Source organism: Tursiops truncatus, chromosome X (assembly GCF_011762595.2).
Source record: "Tursiops truncatus isolate mTurTru1 chromosome X, mTurTru1.mat.Y, whole genome shotgun sequence".
NCBI classification, from domain to species: Eukaryota; Metazoa; Chordata; class Mammalia; order Artiodactyla; family Delphinidae; genus Tursiops; species Tursiops truncatus.
In genome coordinates this window covers 87,177,529-87,196,718 of record NC_047055.1, presented here as the reverse complement: position 1 = coordinate 87,196,718, position 19,190 = coordinate 87,177,529, and the positions used below count along the sequence as shown (strand labels likewise).

At 48.0% G+C, this 19,190-nt stretch overlaps 1 protein-coding gene across 4 annotated transcripts; it reads right to left on the bottom strand.

Moving 5' to 3' along the window:
- Nucleotides 1-8,177: 8,177 nt before the first annotated feature.
- Nucleotides 8,178-17,799, bottom strand: SLC38A5 (solute carrier family 38 member 5). 4 transcript variants are annotated; one of them, XM_033850038.2, is made up of 16 exons: nt 17,200-17,799; nt 15,718-15,771; nt 15,563-15,662; nt 15,107-15,222; nt 14,943-15,031; nt 14,294-14,386; nt 14,089-14,167; nt 12,304-12,386; nt 11,933-11,991; nt 11,709-11,831; nt 11,418-11,497; nt 10,654-10,754; nt 10,282-10,397; nt 9,330-9,474; nt 9,133-9,236; nt 8,178-8,633 (listed from the first exon to the last, which is right to left on the bottom strand). In XM_033850038.2, the coding sequence occupies exons 2-16, from the start codon at nt 15,768-15,770 to the stop codon at nt 8,532-8,534; spliced, it is 1,443 nt and encodes a 480-aa protein (XP_033705929.1). In that variant the 5' UTR covers nt 15,771; nt 17,200-17,799; the 3' UTR covers nt 8,178-8,531. The 4 variants fall into 4 exon arrangements, with proteins under 4 accessions (XP_033705929.1, XP_033705930.1, XP_033705932.2 ...); XM_033850039.2 differs by having other exon boundaries at nt 15,563-15,638; nt 17,200-17,780; XM_033850041.2 differs by lacking the exon at nt 17,200-17,799 and having other exon boundaries at nt 14,943-15,016.
- Between the last annotated feature and the right edge of the window lie 1,391 nt (nt 17,800-19,190).

The following is a 19,190-nucleotide window of genomic DNA, read 5'->3' as shown; positions in this document are numbered from 1 at the left end:
TCCCAGGCAAGTCCTAAATTCACCTGGTAGTTGGAGTAGCCATCCGTGCTAGCTAATTGCCTGTATCCAAAGGAAAGATTAAAACTCCTGTCTCTAAGACTAGCAGGTGCTTACAGTCTGGAGCCGGGCGCCTAGGCTAAACTCTCAGGTGACAGGGAGCCAGGGCGCTTATCTTCCTCAACATCCACATTTCAAAGAGATGGCTCCAAGGCTTTTAAGAAAGACATTCCTGGCTTATGGGCTGGCAAGAGGCTTATTTAGCTTTTAAAAATATGTACATACATATCAAAGGGGCAGAGGAAGTATTCACAAATACTAGGTTTCTCAAGGAAATGCTTGATGAAAAATGAAGGGGAAGTGTCTTTCCCTTTTGACAACAGGGAAAATTCAATTTTGTGTTTATTTACCTTAACAATTTTCCCCTTTGGTTATTCTTTTATAGTTACACTACCATTCTTTAATTATCTCCGTGGCCATTTCTGCCTTTCTCTGGATAGTTTACAGCGCCTAAATATCCAGTAAGTCCATAGCAAGACACAAAGTAAAGCAATCATCAGAAATACAATAGAATGAATTTTAAAGTTTAAGATAATACTCAGCTTGGGAGAAAAAAACCTTAAATATGTCATACAAATGATGAATGGTTAATGCAGATTCTTTATTGAGCAAATGTGCAAAAATTCTCCTTCATCATACATTAATTGTACTGCTGTGCTGTCTTTAATGCTTGTGCTTTCTCTGTCTTAAACCTTCCGAAACTCTGCATGCCTGAGACTGTTTTTATTCCGCCCAATATAAAAGTTCCTTTCTTTCAACACTTTGGAGTTATTACACCACTGTCTCCTTGCCTCCACGGTGTTGTCTGAGAGATCTGACGTCAGTTTAATTATTCTTCCTTTGTAAGTAAGCTACTCTTTCTCTCTGAAAGTTTTAAAAACAATTTTTGCTTATCTTTCATAATTTTACATTTCACTGTGTCTAGGGATATGTAGAGGGGGTATAGGGGTGGGGCTGTTATTTGTTATAATTGCCTAGCCCAGTGGGTGGAGGGAGTGCTAGGGAAGGAATAGTTAGTTACCAGTCAGCCTGACTGCAATTTTCTATGAGCTTTCCAACCCCACTATGCCTTGATGTGACCATGCCACTTTGGACTGGCACTGGACCAACCCAGCCACTTTTCTGCTCTGTGGTGTTTAAAGGACAGGTAATGAGCCTTCTAGAAAATATGAGGAGAAAAAGGAATGCAATTAGAAAGCTCCATCTCAGCTTATCCTCCATCTGTGGTCTCTGGCCTTTTCCCACAAACCATCAAGAGTTTTGTTGCTGGGAGCTGTTCTGAAATCCAACCACCTTCTCACCTCTTCAAGGTCACACAGCTGGTAAGTTGCGTGCGAAGCCAGAATTTGAACCCATAAGTTCTGCCTTCAGAGTTTGCACTCTAAAAGGCTAATGCTCTTAATTATTCTATAATTCAACCATTAATTAGCATCTCTATCCATCCCTTAAACAACACAAGAACTTCTTTTCTTTCTTGTCCCTCCCCTCATCTTCCATGCTTATATTACCTGAAATTGTAGCTCAAGATTGTAATTTTTTCTTATTTTTATTTTTTTTATTTATTATTTTTTTGCTGCATTGGGTCTTCAGTGCTGCGCACAGGCTTTCTCTAGTTGCAGTGAGCGGAGGCCACTCTTCGTTGCCGTGCACGGGCTTCTCATTGTGGTGGCTTCTCTTGTTGCAGAGCACGGGCTCTAGGTGTGTGGGCTTCAGTAGTTGTGGCGCATGGGCTTAGTTACTCCGAGGCATGTGGGATCTTCCTGGACCAGGGATCAAACCCGTGTCCTCTGCGCTGGCAGGTGGATTTTTTTTTTAACATCTTTATTGGGGTATAATTTCTTTACAATGGTGTGTTAGTTTCTGCTTTATAACAAAGTGAATCAGTTATACATATACACATGTTCCCATATCTCTTCCCTCTTGCATCTCCCTCCCTCCCACCCTCCCTATCCCACCCCTCCAGGCGGTCACAAAGCACCGAGCTGCGCCACCAGGGAAGTCCCAAGATTGTAATTTTTAAAATTTACAATCAAACTTATTTAGATTTTTCAAAAAATTTTATTGTTTCCCCCCTCAACATTGCTTTACTGGAACCCCTTCCTTCCTCCTAAATCCATTTTTTTTTCTTCTTGCTGGATCACATACCTTAATCATACTTTCAGAAAGGGTAAGTGTATGATGAACTTTCTGAAATATTTTTTGCTCTCGTCTGGATTATTTTGGCTGGATCTAGAAATCTAGGTTCAAAGTTATTTCTCATCAGCTCTTTGAAGAACTTCTCCATTATATTCTCTCCCTTTTCTCCCTGGAAACTTTCAGGATTTTCCCTTTATCTTCTGGGTTTTTATCTTTAACCTAAAAATTTTATTTTGTGTGTGTATGTGTATGTGTGTGTGTGTTTGAGTCATGCTCAGAACTTAGTGTCTCTTTTCAGTTTGAAGATTCATTTCTCTCTTCAGCTTAGAAAATTCTAGAACATTATTTCTTCATGTATTTGCCTTCTCTCCAGTCTTTCTATTCTCTATGTCTGGAACTCCTATTAGATGAATGTTGAAACTTCTGGCATCTATTCTCCATTTCCTTTATTTTTTTCCTTTCATACATTCTACTTCTTAATCCATTTGTGCTATACTGTGAAGTAATGCCATTACCCGAACACATTTTTTTCATTGGTTTGCTCCAATTTCTCTTACTGACTTGTAAGAGCTTTTTTATATATTAAAGATAGTTGCTTTTAATTTGTTGCATATTGTAGGAGAATAGAAGATGCCACTCTAAAATATGCCTCTCTGGCATAAAGATTACTTTAAGCTGATTATTTTGAGAAACAGCGGACACTGGAGAAGTTCTAGAGAGAAGTTACTCTTTTGTAAGGGAAATTTACATTTATAAAGGAAATCTCCATTTGTAAGACTGTCACCTTCTCTGTGCTAGGAAGAGAAGGATGACTGTAAATCACAAGAAACTCTTACCCATGAAGAAAGCACTGACTTAAATCTGCATAACAAATCTTATCCTTGTTTACCATACTTGCCCTGGTCACCTTCCCATACCTTGACTCTCAACCGGAAGCCCCAAACCCCTTTTTCCTTTGTTTTAAGCCAAGTTGCTATCTGAATCCTAGCTCTAGCCATCGCTTTGAGTTACTCATCCCTGAGTCTCTCCCATCTGTATATGATTTACACATATTAATAAACTTCCACTTGTTTTCCTCTTATTAATGTCTTTTGTTACAGAGCCCCAACCAAGAACCTAGAATGGTAGAAGGAAAAGATTTTTTTCCTCCCCTACAACGTTTCAACATTTTCCTTCAAATTTGCTTTTCAAATGGTTTGTCTATGGTGTCTTTTGACTTAGGTAACACTTTAATTTTTACATCTTAAATATGTCAGATTTGTTGCTCTTACCCTTGGTGTAATGACAAGAAATACCATGCCACCTCAAGATTTATCATAATATTTTCCTAAATTTTCTTCTAGTTCTTTATAACTTCAAATTTTCACATGTAAATCTCTAATTTTTCTTGAATTTATTATTTTATGTGGTAAAGGTAAGAATTTAATCTTTATTTTTTCCAAATGGATGGACACTTGTCAAACTATCATTTACTATACAATCTGTCTTTTGCCCACTGTTTGGAAATGCATGTAAAAGTTTTGTATATAAGTCAGCTTATTTTATCATCTTTCTATTTTGTTTCACTAATTGTTTCTCTGTGTATTAGTTTTCTCTTGCTGTTATACCAAATTACCACATACTTAGTGGCTTAAAACAACACAAATTTATTAGCTTATACCTCTGTAGGTCAGAAATTCAAAATGAGTCTCACTGGGCTAAAATCAAGGTGTTCCCAGGGCTGTGTTCCTTTCTGGAGGCTCCAGAAAAGAAACCATTTTCTGGCTTTTTCCAGCTTCTAGAGGCTGCCCACATTCCTTGGCTCATGGCCCCCTTTCCTCCATCCTTGAAGCCAACACATAACATCTCTCTGACCCTGCTTCTGTCATCACATCTCTTTCTCTGACTCCTGCTTCCATCCTCCACTTATAAAGTCCCTTGTGATGACCTTAGACCCACCCAGATAATCCAGGATGATCTATTTTAAAAGTTTAGCAACCTTAATTCCACCTGCAATTTTAATTCCCCTTTACATATAACAACATATTCACAGGTTCTGGGGATAAGGATATGAACACCTCTGTAGGAAGAGGCACTATTCCAGGCCCCTTACTGATTTTTAAGTACATCTCAGCATTTGTTAAGGCAAGAATACCCTACTATTCTTTTGCAAAAAAATCTTACTTATAAACTGAATAAATCCTGGTGATGTAATGTACAGCATGGTGACTATAGTTAATAATATTATACTGTATATTTGAAAGTTGCTAAGAAAATTGATCTTTTTTAAAATAAATTTTATTTATTTATTTATTTTTGGCTACATTGGGTCTTCATTGCTGTGCATGGGGCTTAAGATAACTGATCTTAAAAGTTCTCATCACAAGAAAAAAATGTGTAACTATGTGTAGTAATGGATGTTAACTTGACTTATTGTGGTGATCATTTCACAGTATATACAAACATTGAATCATTATGTTGTACACCTGAAACTAATATAATGTTATATGTCAATTATATCACAATTTAAAAAGAAGAATTCAGGCTTGTACATCTGAGTATTTTCTCAAAAGAATAAATAAAAATGTTTCATAATTGTCTAAACTTCAAATAATTCATAAAAACTAAAAATAATTCTTGGCTATTCCCATATATTTATCCTTCTGCCACTTGGTTTTCCACTGGCAAACTTTAGAATCAATATGGCATAATCCAAAAAAACCCAGTCATAATCCAAAGAAAATCCCACCTGGATTTTGTTTAGAAATTGCATTAAGTAGAAAATTGCAGTACATAGAAATTGTATAAAATAGATGTCAGAAATGACATCTGGGGACTTCCCTGGTGGCGCAGTGGTTAAGAATCTGCCTGCCAATGCTGGGGACACGGGTTCGAGCCCTAGTCCAGGAGGATCCCACATGCAGTGGAGCCACTAAGCTCGTGCGCCACAACTACTGAGCCTGAGCTCTAGAGCCCGCGAGCCACAACTACTGAGCCCATGTGCCACAACTACTGAAGCCTGCGTGCCTAGAGCCCGTGCTCTGAAACAAGAGAAGCCACTGCAATGAGAAGCCCGCACACCACAACGAACAGTAACCCCTGCTCACGGCAACTAGAGAAAGCCCATGCAGCAACGAAGACCCAATGCAGCCAAAAATAAATAAGTTAATTAATTAAATTTAAAAAAAAGAAATGACATCTGTACAATATTGAATCTCCTCATCCAGAAATAGAATATTTCTGCAAATTTGTTCCTATTTTCTTTTCTATTCTTGAGTTCAGTTTTATAGTGTTGTTACTACAGTCACACATATTTCTGATTCAGTTTATTCTTAGTTTTCTTTAACCATTTTATTGTTGTTGTAAATGGAATATTTTCCCCCGTTATAATTTCTATCTGATTATTGCCAAGAGGTAGGAATACAAGTTGATTTTTGGATATTTATTTTGTGTCCATGCCAACTTACTGAATTCTTTTTTCTAATTCTAATAGTTTTGTTGATCTTCTTGGACCTCCTAAGTATATAATCTCATCATCTGAAAAGAATATTATATTTGCCATCATTTCAAAATATTTACCCCTCTTATTGCACTGGGCATCATGTCCAGATCAATATTGACGAATAGTGATTAGTAGTGGGAATAGTGGGCAATGAACACATGAGGACTGAGATTTAAAACATAATACCATTTACAGTTGCTGCCAAGGAAATGAAATACTTAGGTGTAAATCTAATAAAACATGTATAGAACTTGTATGCTGAAAACTACAAAATATTGAGGAAAAGAACCAGAGAAGATTCAACATAGTAAAGGTGTCAGTTTTCCACACTTTGATATACAGACTTAATGCAATTCTTATCAAAATTCCAGCAATATTGTAGCTATAGTCAAGATTACTCTAAAGTTTATATGGAAAGGCAAAGGAACTAGAATAACTAAAAACAATTTTGAAAAAGAATAAAGTGGAAGGAATCACTCTACTAAATTTCAAGGAATCAGATGTGATGTTGTGGAGAAAATAGACACATAGATCAATAGAACAAAATAGAAAACCCAGAAATAGTTGCACACTGATTTTTTTACAAAATTACAAAAGTAATTCAGTGGAAGAAGGATTGTCTTCTTAAGAAATGGTGCTGGAGCAACTGGATATCCACGGGCTCCCCAAAAAGAACATTGACCTAAACCTCATACCTAATATAAAAATTAATTCAAATGGATCATAGATTTAAATGTAAAACATAAAAATTTAAAACTTGAGCATGATGAAGAGTTCTTAAACATGACACCAAAAGCACAACCCATTAAAAAAAAAGATAAATTAGACTTCATCAAAATTTAAGTTTCACTCTGCAAGAGACTCTGTTGAGAGGATGATCTCTTTGGGTGGTGTTCAATATGAAGATTTACATTTTTAAGGCCAGGCACTGGAATTTCAAGTTAGCATTTATTATTAAAAAGCAAGCTTGTTGGGCTTCCCTTGTGGCACAGTGGCTAAGAATCCACCTACCAGTGCAGGGGACAAGGGTTCAAGCCCTGGTCCGGGAAGATCCCACATGCTGCCCCATGTGCCACAACTGCTGAGCCTGCGCCCTGGAGTCCGCAAGCCACAACTACTGAGACCCCGCACCTAGAGCCCATGCTCCACAACGAGAGAAGCCACCACAGTGAGAAGTCCGCGCACTGCAACAAAGAGTAGCCCCCGCTTGCCACAACTAGAGAAAGCCCGTGTGCAGCAATGAAGACCCAACACAGCCAAAAAATAAAATTTTAAAAATAAATAATTTGTTTTAAATAAAGCAAGCTTGTTGTGCTTCACTTTAGTGGCAGTGAAGAAGGAAGGAACAGTGAAACAAGGAGTATACAGAAGTAATCAACTCTAGTCAACTGCCCCATTTCTAAATATGGAGAGGAGAAAAAAGATTATATAACTGTAGTGGCTTGTGTATGCACAAAAATCATCTGAGAAGACAAATGAATGTCTCTTAAACACTTGAAAACTTCTTTCATAAAGAAACACATGTGAATTTTAACAGCAATACCATTTTCACCTATTGGGGGGCAAAATTCCATGTTGGCAAGGCTGTGGTGTAACTGGCTGATGGGAGAGCAAAATGGCCACCCTGGCTCCTCCTTGGACCTGTTATGCTTGCTCCTACCTCAGGCCCTCTGCACTTGCTGCTGCCTCTGTCTGGAACTTTGTCTAAATAACCATGAGACTTGCTCCTTCTAGCCAATCGAGGACACAGCTTCTTGTCCTTTCCTCAGTGAGGTCTCCCTGACTGCCCCCACCCCCCGCCACCACCCCTGGCGTCACAGTCATCACTCATTTTCCTCATAGGGCTCATCTTTATCGGGAATGATTATCTGTTTTCCTCTCTTCTACTAGATCAGAGATCAGCAATTTTTTCCTGAAAAGGGCCAGATAATAAATACCTTGGGCTTTGTGAGCCCTATGGTCTCTGTTGCAACTCCTCAGCTCTGCTGCTGTAGCACTAAAGAACCATCAACAATGTGTAAATGAACAAGCGTGACTGTGTTTTAATAAAACTTTATTTGCAGACACTGAAATTCAATTTCATATTAATTTTCAAGGGTCACAAATTATTCTTTTTATTTTTTTCAATCATTTAGAAATGTGCAAACCATCCTTAGCTTGGGGGACATACAAGAAGGCAGTGGGCTGAATTTTGCCTGCAGGCAATAGTTTGCCCTTTCTTGTGTTAGAACATCAACTTCAGGGGTTATTGTCTGCTTGATACATTGCTATATCCCCAGCACCTAGAGCAGTGCCTGGCAGCCAGTAGGCTCTCAAGAGATATTTCCTGAGTGAGCAAGTGAACAGATCTATGAGTTGTGTAGGGAGCTACTGAACTGTGGAGATATGGGTGAACAGATGAGAGCTGGCAGTCCTACTCTTGGGGCCTCAATTTACCCCTGTGTGAACCTAGGAAAGGTCCCCCAAGAAGTCCTAGAAAGAGATCAAAAAACTGAAGCCAGAGTTGCAATTCAGCATCTTTATTCTTCCCCTTTAGCTCGAGGGTGATCCTGACAAACAGCTTCTGCCAGGAGGAGGCAGAAAAGACTGGGCTGGGCAGGGGCTCCCCAAGGACCTGGCCTCCCCCTCCTCCCATGGGGCTGGAGTTGGGGTTAGGGCCATGATCCAAGCTCGGCATCCCCTGGGGAGGAAGGGAGAGGACCACTCTTCAGCCTCTGTAGCCCCCTCCTCCAACAGCCATGTTGATGGGAACCAGCCACCTCCACACCCCAGGCAGGAGGGACCCGGGTGAGCAGCCCCATCTTCCTCCACGTGCGCAGGCACATGCACACGGGGGCCCAGGCGGAGCAGGGCTTGGTCAGTGTCCAGATACATGGCTCTGGCCTGTGGCCCAGTTGGCAAACATGAAACCTAGACTGATCGCCATGAAGAGGACCCCCAGGATACCAAAACACAGAGCCTGTGGATTTGAGGGAGAAAAGATGGAGCTGGTTGGGTACCTACACCCAAGCTCCTCCAAAGGATGTTCCTCAAGCCCTCCACCCCCTCCAGAGAGTGCCCCATTCATTCATGACCCTCCTTTCCTGCTCCCTCTCCTTCCTTAAAACCAGCGCCTTCCTGTGAACCCTCCTTCCATCTTCCTAGAACCCTTCAGGGAGTACTCTCCCGCATCCTCCTTGAAAACATTCCAACCCTCTTCTAAGAGTGCTCCTTCCATCTGTCTGAAGAATGCTTCCTATAAGCCAGCCCCCTTTTGAGTGCTTCCTGTCTTCTTAGACCCTTCTTGTGCTCTGTCTGCTCAGGCCCTTCCTATGACAATCTCCTTCATTCTTCCAGACCATCTGCCCCCCTCCCCGCCAAGCCTTCTCTTGAAAATGTTCCTTCAACTTCTAGCCATCCTGGAGTGCTCCCTCCGCAGAATGCTCCCTCTTTCCCCAGCCCTCCCCTGGAATGCTCACCTGGATCTTGGGCCACGAGTAGAGGGGCTCCACCTCAGAGGGTACAATGCGGAGGTAGAAGACGCTGGGAAGGATGAAAATGAGGCTGGGGGCTGAGGTGGACCCTGAAGGACAAGCAGGAGGGACAGAATCAATGTAAGTTTGGGGTACAAGGCCCATATTAGGTGGGGTCTGGGACTGGGGTTGGGGGTACTGACCGATAACCCCAAAGATATCCCGGATAGTTGGCACGCAGATGACGAGGACGTTGACCAAGACAAGGAGGATCAGGGCTATGGCCACATGGCGTGGCCAGCTGAAGGCCTTGCTTGGGAAGAGCAGCTGCTGCAGAGCCCGGCGGATCTGTGACCAGAGTAGGGTAGGACACAGGTCAGGGCTCAAGCACTACCTCCCCTTCCATGTAGTCATCTGTCTTTAACACCGCCCTCAGTCTGAGATCCCTGATTTCCCCTCCATCTGACTGTCTCTCCACCCTGTCTGACCATCCTTCTGTGCTTCCAACTTCTGAATGAGCATCCTGCCTCCCTTCTGTCTGACAACCCATGACTCTTCCTTCTGTCTGATCATCCATCTATTCCTCCATTCACTGTCTGAAATCTTGTCCTCCTCCTCTATCCAACTATCTCTGCCTCCTCCTGTCTGACCACCCACTTGTGCTTTCACCCTGAGATCCCTGTCCCTCTCTCTCCATCTGACAACCTCCATATCTCCCCCCTCTGTCTAGTCATCCCACCTCTCCATCTGAGAGCCTTGTCCCTCCTACACCTCACTACTCCTGCCTCCACCCTTTTTCTGGCCATCCCTATTTCTCCATCCTGAATGTCTATCTGTGCCTCTTCCCTGTCTGACCATTCCTGCCTCCCTCTTCTGTCTAGCCAGACGCCTGCGCCTCCTCCCTCCAACTGACTGCCCCTGTCCTCCTGATTCTTTCTGCTTTGCCATCTATGTCCACCTTGTGTCTGCCCATCTATTTTTTCCCTCTCCATCCATTTGACAACTCTGCCTTCCCCGTCTGTCCGTCCCAACCTCCTCTATCCAACCATCCATCCACTCCCATCTCCACTGTCCATCCAAACATTCCTGTCTATGCCCTCTACCCATCCATCCATGTCCCTCCACTCCATGGGCCCACCCTCGCCCCCAACGCACAGGGAACAGCACGACTGGCACAGTGAGAGTCACCGCAAGCAGCACAGCTAGGCGCACACAGAGGATGAGCAGATCCTGCTGGCTGTACATGTGCAGCATCTCCGCCTCCACGCTGCCTGGGACATGGGACATGGGATACAGGATGTGACTGGAGCACCAGGACCAGTGTCCCAGAAACATATACGTGTGCACGCGCGCGCGCACACACACACACACACAGATGGTGACAAAATCTCCATGTGTGATGCGTACAGTCCCTTTGGAAGCTGATAGGTCTGAGGGCATGGAGGGAAAGTGCTCAGGTTCCTGCCCAGCAGTCTGCCCAGTCCCCACACCAGCTCCCTACCCAACCCTGGCCCCAGCCCCACTCACTGTAGAAGGTCAGGTAGCCAAAGGTCGCTGTGAGTGCATACATGCAGAACATGGCCCCAATGGACACGTTGGCCACGGCCTGCATTCTGCGCTTGGAGGGCCTGAGGTATAGAGGTCATAGAACTGTCATGCCCAGACCCCTGGACTTGGTCCAGGCCCCTCAAAACCAGCCCCCACCCTCCAGAGTCCCCTCCTCCCAGAGCTGATGTTCAGCTAGTACACACTGGGATGCCCATCTCTGCCTCCCCTGTACTAGCCACTCCTCCCTTCTCTGTCCATCCATCTTACCCCATATGACCATCTTTGCCTATCTCTCCACCTATCTCTGCCTCTCTCTTCCATTAGACTGTCACAGCCTCTCCCTTCATTCTGATCATCCATGCTGTCCCTCTGACTGATCATCCCCAGATCCCCCCATCATATCATCCCTGCCCTCCCTTTGTCCATCCATATCCTTCTCCATCTGACCATCCCCATCTCCAGATCCCATCCACGTATGCCACCCCTCCATCTCATCTTCTCAGCCTCCCCTCTTGTCCATTCACACTTGTACTGGATGTTAAAAGAGTAGAATACTTAAGTTCCAATTAGTAAACAGTCACTGCCCTGCGTCCCCCAAGGCCTCCTGGCCACCTCAAACCCCTCCCTTGGCACTATCTAGCCACAATCAAGCTACAGCACTAGGACTGTTGTAGGGCTTGTGGCTTATGACTATCGCCCCACCTGCTGCCCCATCACACATGCCCACTTGCCTGCCCACTCACCGGCAGAGTTCTGTGTAGATGGGCAGCACCTCAGGGTGGCAGACAAAAGCAAAAGCCATAATGGGCACTGTGTAGAACATCTGGGGGAGTGGCCCAAGTACAAGAGATTAGAGCCTGCAGGGTTCCATCCTCTCCTCCCCATGCCCCCAGCCCCACCACTGCCCTCCATATCAGACACATGGAAGCCCCCAGTGTCTGATACCTGGCTCCACTCTGAGCAGAGTGCACTGTGTGACAGAACCAGAGGACCTAAGTGAGGTGCAAGGCATAGACATACGCCTGCACACCAACCTGTGAGTCAGCTGTGAACATCTGGGCCTCACAGCTTGTGTTGAGGCTTGGGGGGCTCTTCCTCTCCACTTCTGTCTCATTGTGGCCTACAGCACACCCAAGCTGGAACTTCTTATAGATGACCTGGGGGAGGGAGGGTGTGGAAGTGAGGTCATGGGGAAGGCTATGTCCCAATGCCCCAAACTCCCTCCGCACTTTTTCATGTCCTTCTCCCTCAGACTCACCGAAATGAGGAAAAATAGCATACAGGTCAGAGAGAGACCACTGGTATACCCCAGGTAGCCTGCAAGGGGAAATATATGGAGCCTCAGAAATCAAGGGACCCCCCCAGAGCAAATATCAACCCCCGCAGGCTGGCCTTCAAGGCCCCCTCACCCCAATTTTGCCACACTTTACACAAACTTCTACTTCTATCTGGACCACCCCACCACCACCACACACACACGCACTTAGCAAACTCCTATTCATCTGTTAAAAACCCACACCAAACAAGCTCTCCTCTGGTATTCCACAGCCCTTGAAAGTCGAGATTCTTTGAATCTGGCTCCCCTTCTCTAATTCCACGATCCAATGACCAATTCAGGAAGCCTCTTACCCAAGTGTCTCATGAGGGCCAGTGGCAGGATGATTAACACACTGACAATGATGATGAGGAGGTTTCCCTTCAAGAACCAGTCCCTAAGGAGACAGGTAAACATAGTGAGTAGCTGCCTGCCAAAGAAAACTGTCAGGCAGACGCTCATAGAAGACAGCTGGACAGAGAGGTTTCTGCATGCAGTCAGGAGAGATGGGCTGACCCCTCAGCTGTGAGAAGTCATCCAGGTGGTTGCAGAGACAAATGGCACAAAATGATTGATGGAAACAGCCAGACGGATTATCAGACTGTCAGTCACACACAGTCAGAGGGATATAGCTGGAAACACACACACAGCTGGACAAAACTGTGCCATCAGACCTCAAATGGACATACAACCAGATGAGCAAACAATACCCCACATCAGCCAGACTCACATAGTCCAACACAAGGTACCAGACACAGAGAGAGTCATGACCCTGGTATGTCTGATAGGTAGAACACCAGTCTGATGATCTGGTAGGCAGGCAACAACGCAGAGTCAGACAAAAAGTCAGAAACACACACGTGTGGTCGTTTGAACAACTCAAGGTTTGTTGAGCACCTGAAAGTGGCAGGGCCGATTTGGCCACACAGTCAAAGATGGAAATAGAGACAGAATCAGCCAGCTGGCCACTCAGTTGGAACCAAGCTCAAAGAAAGAGCAGGATCTGTACAGAGATTGGAGGGAGGTGCCCAGGCAAGATAGTCTGTTAATACAGGATTGGCTGAACAACTGCTCATTTATTCAAAAGAATTTTATTAAGTGCTTACTATGCTCCAGGTATTCACACATTCTCTTTCTACCTTAGACACACAGTTACACAGACATGAACCAACAAAGTACCATTGGTCATATATACAGTGGGAGCTAATTATAATAATTAGACACACCTAGTCACATAGACTGTCAGCTACCTGGATGGTTTCAGGATCAAACCAAAGATCTAACAGTATACACAGAATCAGCTATCATATACAAACAGTTGAAAAGTTTCAGCCAGCCGATGGATCCAGAATTAAACAGTCAGCTGGATACATACTCAGAACAACAGGCAAACATACATGGCTAGAACCATAATACAGAAGACATATACAGTTGTAGTTGAGGATCACACACAAACAGCCAGAAAGAATTTGCCAGAACGATGGTCACCAAGTTAAACACAGAAAGTTAAACACAAATCACGTATACTTAGCTGGCACCACGGTACACTGCACACACACGTGCACATACTCTCTTGGAGTCAGTGACCATACACTTATAGCTAGACAGATTCAGCCAGCCTAATGGACCCAGAATCAAACAGAATCCACTGGACAGAGAAAGTCAGAGTAAGCAAATGTCAAACACACATGGTTGGAGCCACAGTATACAGGACACAGCTGTAGTCAGCTAGCATACAGATGGCCAGAGAACCTGCCAGTATAAGAGTCACAGAATCAAACCCACGGACAGAGTTTAGGTCAACTGGATAGGTACAGCCACACAGTCAACATCAGAGTACCCTGCACACACAGAGTCAGCCAGAACAGTCACAAAAATCAACACATGGTCTTACTGGACTCCTGCAGCCAGAGCAACAGTCACACGTACTACTGGCATCACAACACACAGGAATCGCAGTCTGAACAAACTGGCCTGCCCAACTGTCTCAAAATGGAAGACCTGGGGGTCAGCTGGACACACAGTTGAAGCTAGTAGCCAGACCTCACGGGCAGAATCAGTGGTCTGTGGGCCAGAGCCAAGGGGTGTTGCACACTCACCCCTCAGGGTCCATGTCCAGGAAAGTGCCGATAACCAGGGGGAGTTCGGATTTGATGATGAACAGGTAACTGGACATGGCTGGTGCAGGTGGGGGGAGGTGTAAGCAGAAGGATCCCTCTCATCTCCCTCCCACCCCAGCCTGGGGAAGCCCACCTCAGCCCACCCTCTTCCCCCAAGCTGACCCCCACCTCCCAGAGTCCTCACCCCCAACATTGTGCAGACAGATGACCGCGGCCACCACTACCTTCCCCGCAGGCCCCAGCGCCCTCTGTCCCAGCTGTTCATAGGCTCGGATGCCTGGAGGGGAGGGGACCAGAAAGGAACAGATTGTGGGTCGAGGAGCCCAGGCCAGGGGTGAGTTGGAGGCCAGAGAGTCTGGGAGCTGAGGAGCTGGGGCTTGGGCTACTTGGGCCTCATTGCTGGGAGCTGGAGGTGAGGGCTAAGCAGTTGGGGTTGGAGTCTGGTAGGTGGATCTGTGGCCAGGGAGAAGGTTGGGGGCCAGATGTGGGTAGTTGGGGTCTTGGGGCAGGATATGGACTGAGGCCATGGCAGGAGTGAAGTCTGAGAGCTGGGGGCTGAGGACCGGCAGTCTCAGGGTTGCGGTGCTGGCTCCCATGGGTACGTGTGCTGGAGACTGAGGGGTGGGGGCTAGAAGTGGCGTGGAGTGGTCTGGGGTGGGGGCTCTGGTTTGATGGCCAGACTGAGGGCTGAGGGCTGGGAACCTGGGAGCCCAGATGAGGGCTGAGGGCCAGGGTGCCGTCTGGGGTCTGGAGCCCAGAGAGCTGAGCATGGTGTCTGGGGTCCTGGGTCCAGGATCTGGGGTCCAAGGTCTAGGCTGAGCTCTGGGTCTCACCTACAACACCAGCACAGGTCAGCAGGAGATGGATGGAGTACGAAGACAGAAGAGCGATGCAGAGCAGCAGGGCCCTGTGGCAGATGGCACTGATTGGACTTGGCCCCCAGGCCTCCCGCCTGCCCACCACACCCCTCCCCCACCCCAGACTGCCTAGGACTCACAAGAAGAAGAGGACCCCTGTGTGGGCCATGGCATAGGCCAGCCCCAGGATGCCGCTGCCCATGATGGCGTTGCTGAGGTTGAACACTGACATTCCAAACGATGTCTTCCCCTCGAACTGCGGGTAAGGGGCAAGGCCCGGGCACACATGGGGAGGGGGATCAGGGAAGGAGACCAGTGCCGGGGCCTGGGAAAGACTAGGGAGGAAGCGACTGGGGCAGAGGAGAAGCCCAGGAAGGGCCATCAGAGGAAGGAAAAGGATTTGAAGAGGAGAGCTGGAAAGGGAAAGGCTAGGTGAGATTTTAGAGGGGAGCAGGTGGAAGTGGAGAGGAACAGGGAAGGGTGGGGCAGCGACCAGAGGCAAAACAGCTGAAGGGAATAACCGGGAAGAGGGAGCAGCAGGGGAGGGGCTGAGCTGGGCAAGGTGCAGCTGGGACAGATCCTGTGGGGTCACTCACATCCATGAACTGGGCTGGCTTCCTCCCAGGAGAAGGACTATGGCTGGGCAGGAAGCCCTCGTGCTCCTGCCTGTAGCTAGAATAGGCAGGGAAATTGAGGCTGATGAGAAGGTAATTCTGATCCCTGACCTCAACCCCTTGGGTCCCCGACTCACTCCACAGCACCCCCAGGGAGGGCTCCGTTCATCTTTGGATCCTGCAGTTCCATCCTGTGGGCAGAGAAATGGGGTGGGGGGTTCAGAGATGGAGCAGGGGGGCTTACAAAGTGGGGAGAATTACATGAAGGGGGTCGGGGGGGGTCCGATAGTGACAGACAGATAGATATAGAAACAGAGACACAAAGATGAGGTGAGGGGAACAGGAACAGAGGGATTAGAGAGACAGGGAGACAAGTGGAGATAATTGAGACAAGAGGGAGAGGCCGACAAAGAGAGATGAGAGAGAGAGAGAGGGACTCAGGGGAGAGACGCCAACAGTTACTCACTGAGACATGGAGAAAAAGAGGGCAGCAAGAGGTAGAGGGGTAGAGACAGAGACAGAAGGAGAGAGATACCGACCCCTCAGCAGATGAAATGGCCATTTGGAGCTGGGATAGCCTCTCCTCCCAGACCCCAGACTCACTCTCTCTTGCTGTCTGTCTCTTCCCTGCCCCGGTCCCCCGCGCACCCCCCTCTTCCCTCCACCCTCACCGAGTGGTTATGCCTCTCACTCCTTACAGGGACACGTGTCCGCCTGACTGCCCCACCCCTCCTAACGCCCCCTACCCCCCTCCTCCCCGCCCGGGCCGCCAGCCTGAGCCCAGAGCTGATGCAACCTGTTGGAGGGGCTGAGGATGGGAGGCGGGCTCAGCGACCCCAGCCCCCCACAACCTGGACGCGGCAAACTGCTCTCTGCCACAACTCTGAATATTCTCACTGGAAGCCAAAAGCAATTCCCCAAACTGAACCCCCCTCCAGGGATAGAAGTGACCCAGGGACCCTCATTTAATCCCCCTTCTAGGGACTAGAGAGGTATTTTCTGGGACCCTTGTCAAGTCTTAAACACTCCTATTCCAGTAGAAGTCACTTTAGAGACACTTCCAGACTTGAGATCCTTTCTGGGCTTGGGGTGTCTCAGGAACATGGCCAAGCCCTAATTTCCCCTCCTGAAGAGGAGCTGTCTCTGAGACAATCATCAAAAGCCCCCTCCCAGGGCCTGATGTGTTTCCTGGGGTGGGGTGTCTCTGCAATCCCCACGCAAGCCTGGAGCCTCCCTCTTCTGGACGGAGTGTCTCTGAAGAAGCCCCCAGCCCTGAACTCACTTCCTGGGAACGCCGTATCTCAGAAACCCCCATTCAAGGTCCCCATCATGACTAAAACTCCCTCCAGGAAACCCCCTACTCAAGCCCTGAATCCCCTTCCTGGGTCGGGGAAGGCTCTCAAGGAGCCCCTTCGTCAGCCACGAGCACCCTCTGGAGCCTCCCACCCACTCCTGAATTCATTTCCTGGGATCAGGGTACCAAAAGGATTCCCCCTCCCATTCAATTCCACACTAGTGCTAAAAATGCCTCCAGGGAGCCCCTGAGCCCTCTCCCAGGACCCCCATTCGTGCCCTGGGGACTCAGGAGCCCCCCTCGATGGCCAGCACCCCCTCCTCACCTTCCTGCTCCTCTCAGCTCTTGAAGCGGCAGCAACTCAGAACTAGGGCTCTGGGACCCCGCCGGGCGGCAGAGCTCCCGCTCAACCAGACCCTGCCTTCCCCTGCCCTCTGACCAATCAACTCCGCCGGGCTTGCTCGGCGGCTAATCAGCACTGCCCGGGCCCCATCTGGCAGGCGGATTTTTTTTTCCTGTAAAGTTTTAACTTTAATTCAGTTTCCCTCTTCTGGTTCTGGGCAGGGGGAAGTCGGGGGGAGGTGTGCCTCCCTTCATCTGAACCCACATGGAGGGAAACAGAGGTTTCGGCGGAGGTGGGGGAGATGGGCTGAAAGATCAAGGGAGTAGATCCACTCCTAGAGAGAGGGACAGACGGAACTGACTCAGGGGTCAGACATACAGTGGGATGGGATGGATGGCAGGAGGAGAGACAGAAATAGGAAGAGAAACAATCCCAAATAGAGACAGGCAGGCAGAAGAAACAGCACAAGGACAGACAACAGGAGGGGACAGAAAGGGTATGAGGGAGTGGTAGACAGGCAGAGGGGCAGTCAGCGAAGAAAGAGACTCAGAAACGGTGGGCAAGGAGAGGCTCTCGCAAGCTCCTGGATGAATGCAGATGGACAGGTGGACACAGCCAGACACATCCCCAAACAGAGATTAGGAACAGACACACTGGCTCAAAGGGACAGAGCAAGTCCTGCTGAGGCAGAGAGACACATGGAGGGGCAGGTGGCAACAGGCAGAGAAAGTCAGATTCAGGCAGAGGAGCAGACAGACCGGGGGACAGCAGTGGGACAGGTGCAGGGAGAGGCACAGCCAGGCCACCAGAGGCTGACCTCAGACAGACAGCCCAGCCGAGAGAGGACCCTAGATCTTGGGGGGGTCCCCAGAGGGAGGCAGGGAGGGCACTTGTAGTTGGGCGGGGAGTGTGGATACACACTGTCTGCAAACTAGGCACACCCTGAAGTCCTGGACCCCAGCCTAGGCATTGGGTGGAGCCTGTCCACACCCTAACGGAGGAGCCCCACTGTCTGTTTGCCTGTCTCTCTTAAATAGGGGTCTGTCAGTTGACTCCATTCGGGCATGTGACAGGCATGTCTGTCCCAGGCAAAGCATGTGTCTCCCGCAGGAAGTCAGGCGGGGTGGACATGGGGTCCAGGCCCGACTCGACTGGGCTGTTTGTGGCCCAGGTGGACAAGAGGCCTCTGTCCCGGCCCCTCCACCCACCTGCCCGCCCCCCACAGGGAGCACAGAATTCCCGGAAAGGCCAGGGGCTGGCTGGGGCTTCAAAGCTAGCCTGGAGGCTCCCACCCCACTCGCAGTGGGAGGAGGGTGAGGGATGGGGCGTTCACTTCCCCACAGCAGGAGAGAGACTCCCGCACACTCAGGGATCACAGCCCCATCCAGGGGCTTAGAGATGGAGGCAGGCTCGCCATCACCCACAGAGGTACAAACTCGCATGCAGACTCCCAGCCACACACAGAGAATATAGGCTGACCAATACGAACACGCGCAGATGGCACATGGAGAGCCCAGGCCATGGGACAGCCACATATAGCCACACAGAGTGACTTAGTCTGATAAGTATCATCACCCACTGAGCCGCACACAGAGATCACAGACGGATGCAGTGATAGGCTCACACTGCTTTACAGCCACTACAGACTCACAGACATCGTCACCCACGGACTCACAGCCACATCAAAGAGAACCAACAGGCAAATCACACACAGACTCACAGCCACACACGGAGCCAGAGCACACAGACAGATATGATTCCACAGAGCCGACAACATCATACACAGGCCCAGCATCTCCAACACACGTGATTCCAGGTTCAGATGACCCTGGAGGCCAACGTCCAGGTTCAGCCTCTATCATGATACCTCTGTGCATGTGAATTTGTGTATGAACTTGCGACCACATACAGCTCTGGTCACAGAGAGAGAGGCACCCACAGGCAGACACGATTGTACAGACAGAGAAGCCGCA

What these genes read in the sequence shown, in the direction of transcription:
- SLC38A5 (XM_033850038.2), bottom strand. Translation starts at nt 15,770, where the DNA reads ATGGAACTGCAGGATCCAAAGATGAACGGAGCCCTCCCTGGGGGTGCT. An exon ending in TGCTATTTTTCCTCATTTCG is followed by an intron (nt 11,832 to 11,932) that starts GTGAGTCTGAGG and finishes TCCCTCCCCCAG; the next exon opens with GTCATCTATAAGAAGTTCCA. An exon ending in GGATATCTTTGGGGTTATCG is followed by an intron (nt 9,237 to 9,329) that starts GTCAGTACCCCC and finishes CTTGTCCTTCAG; the next exon opens with GGTCCACCTCAGCCCCCAGC.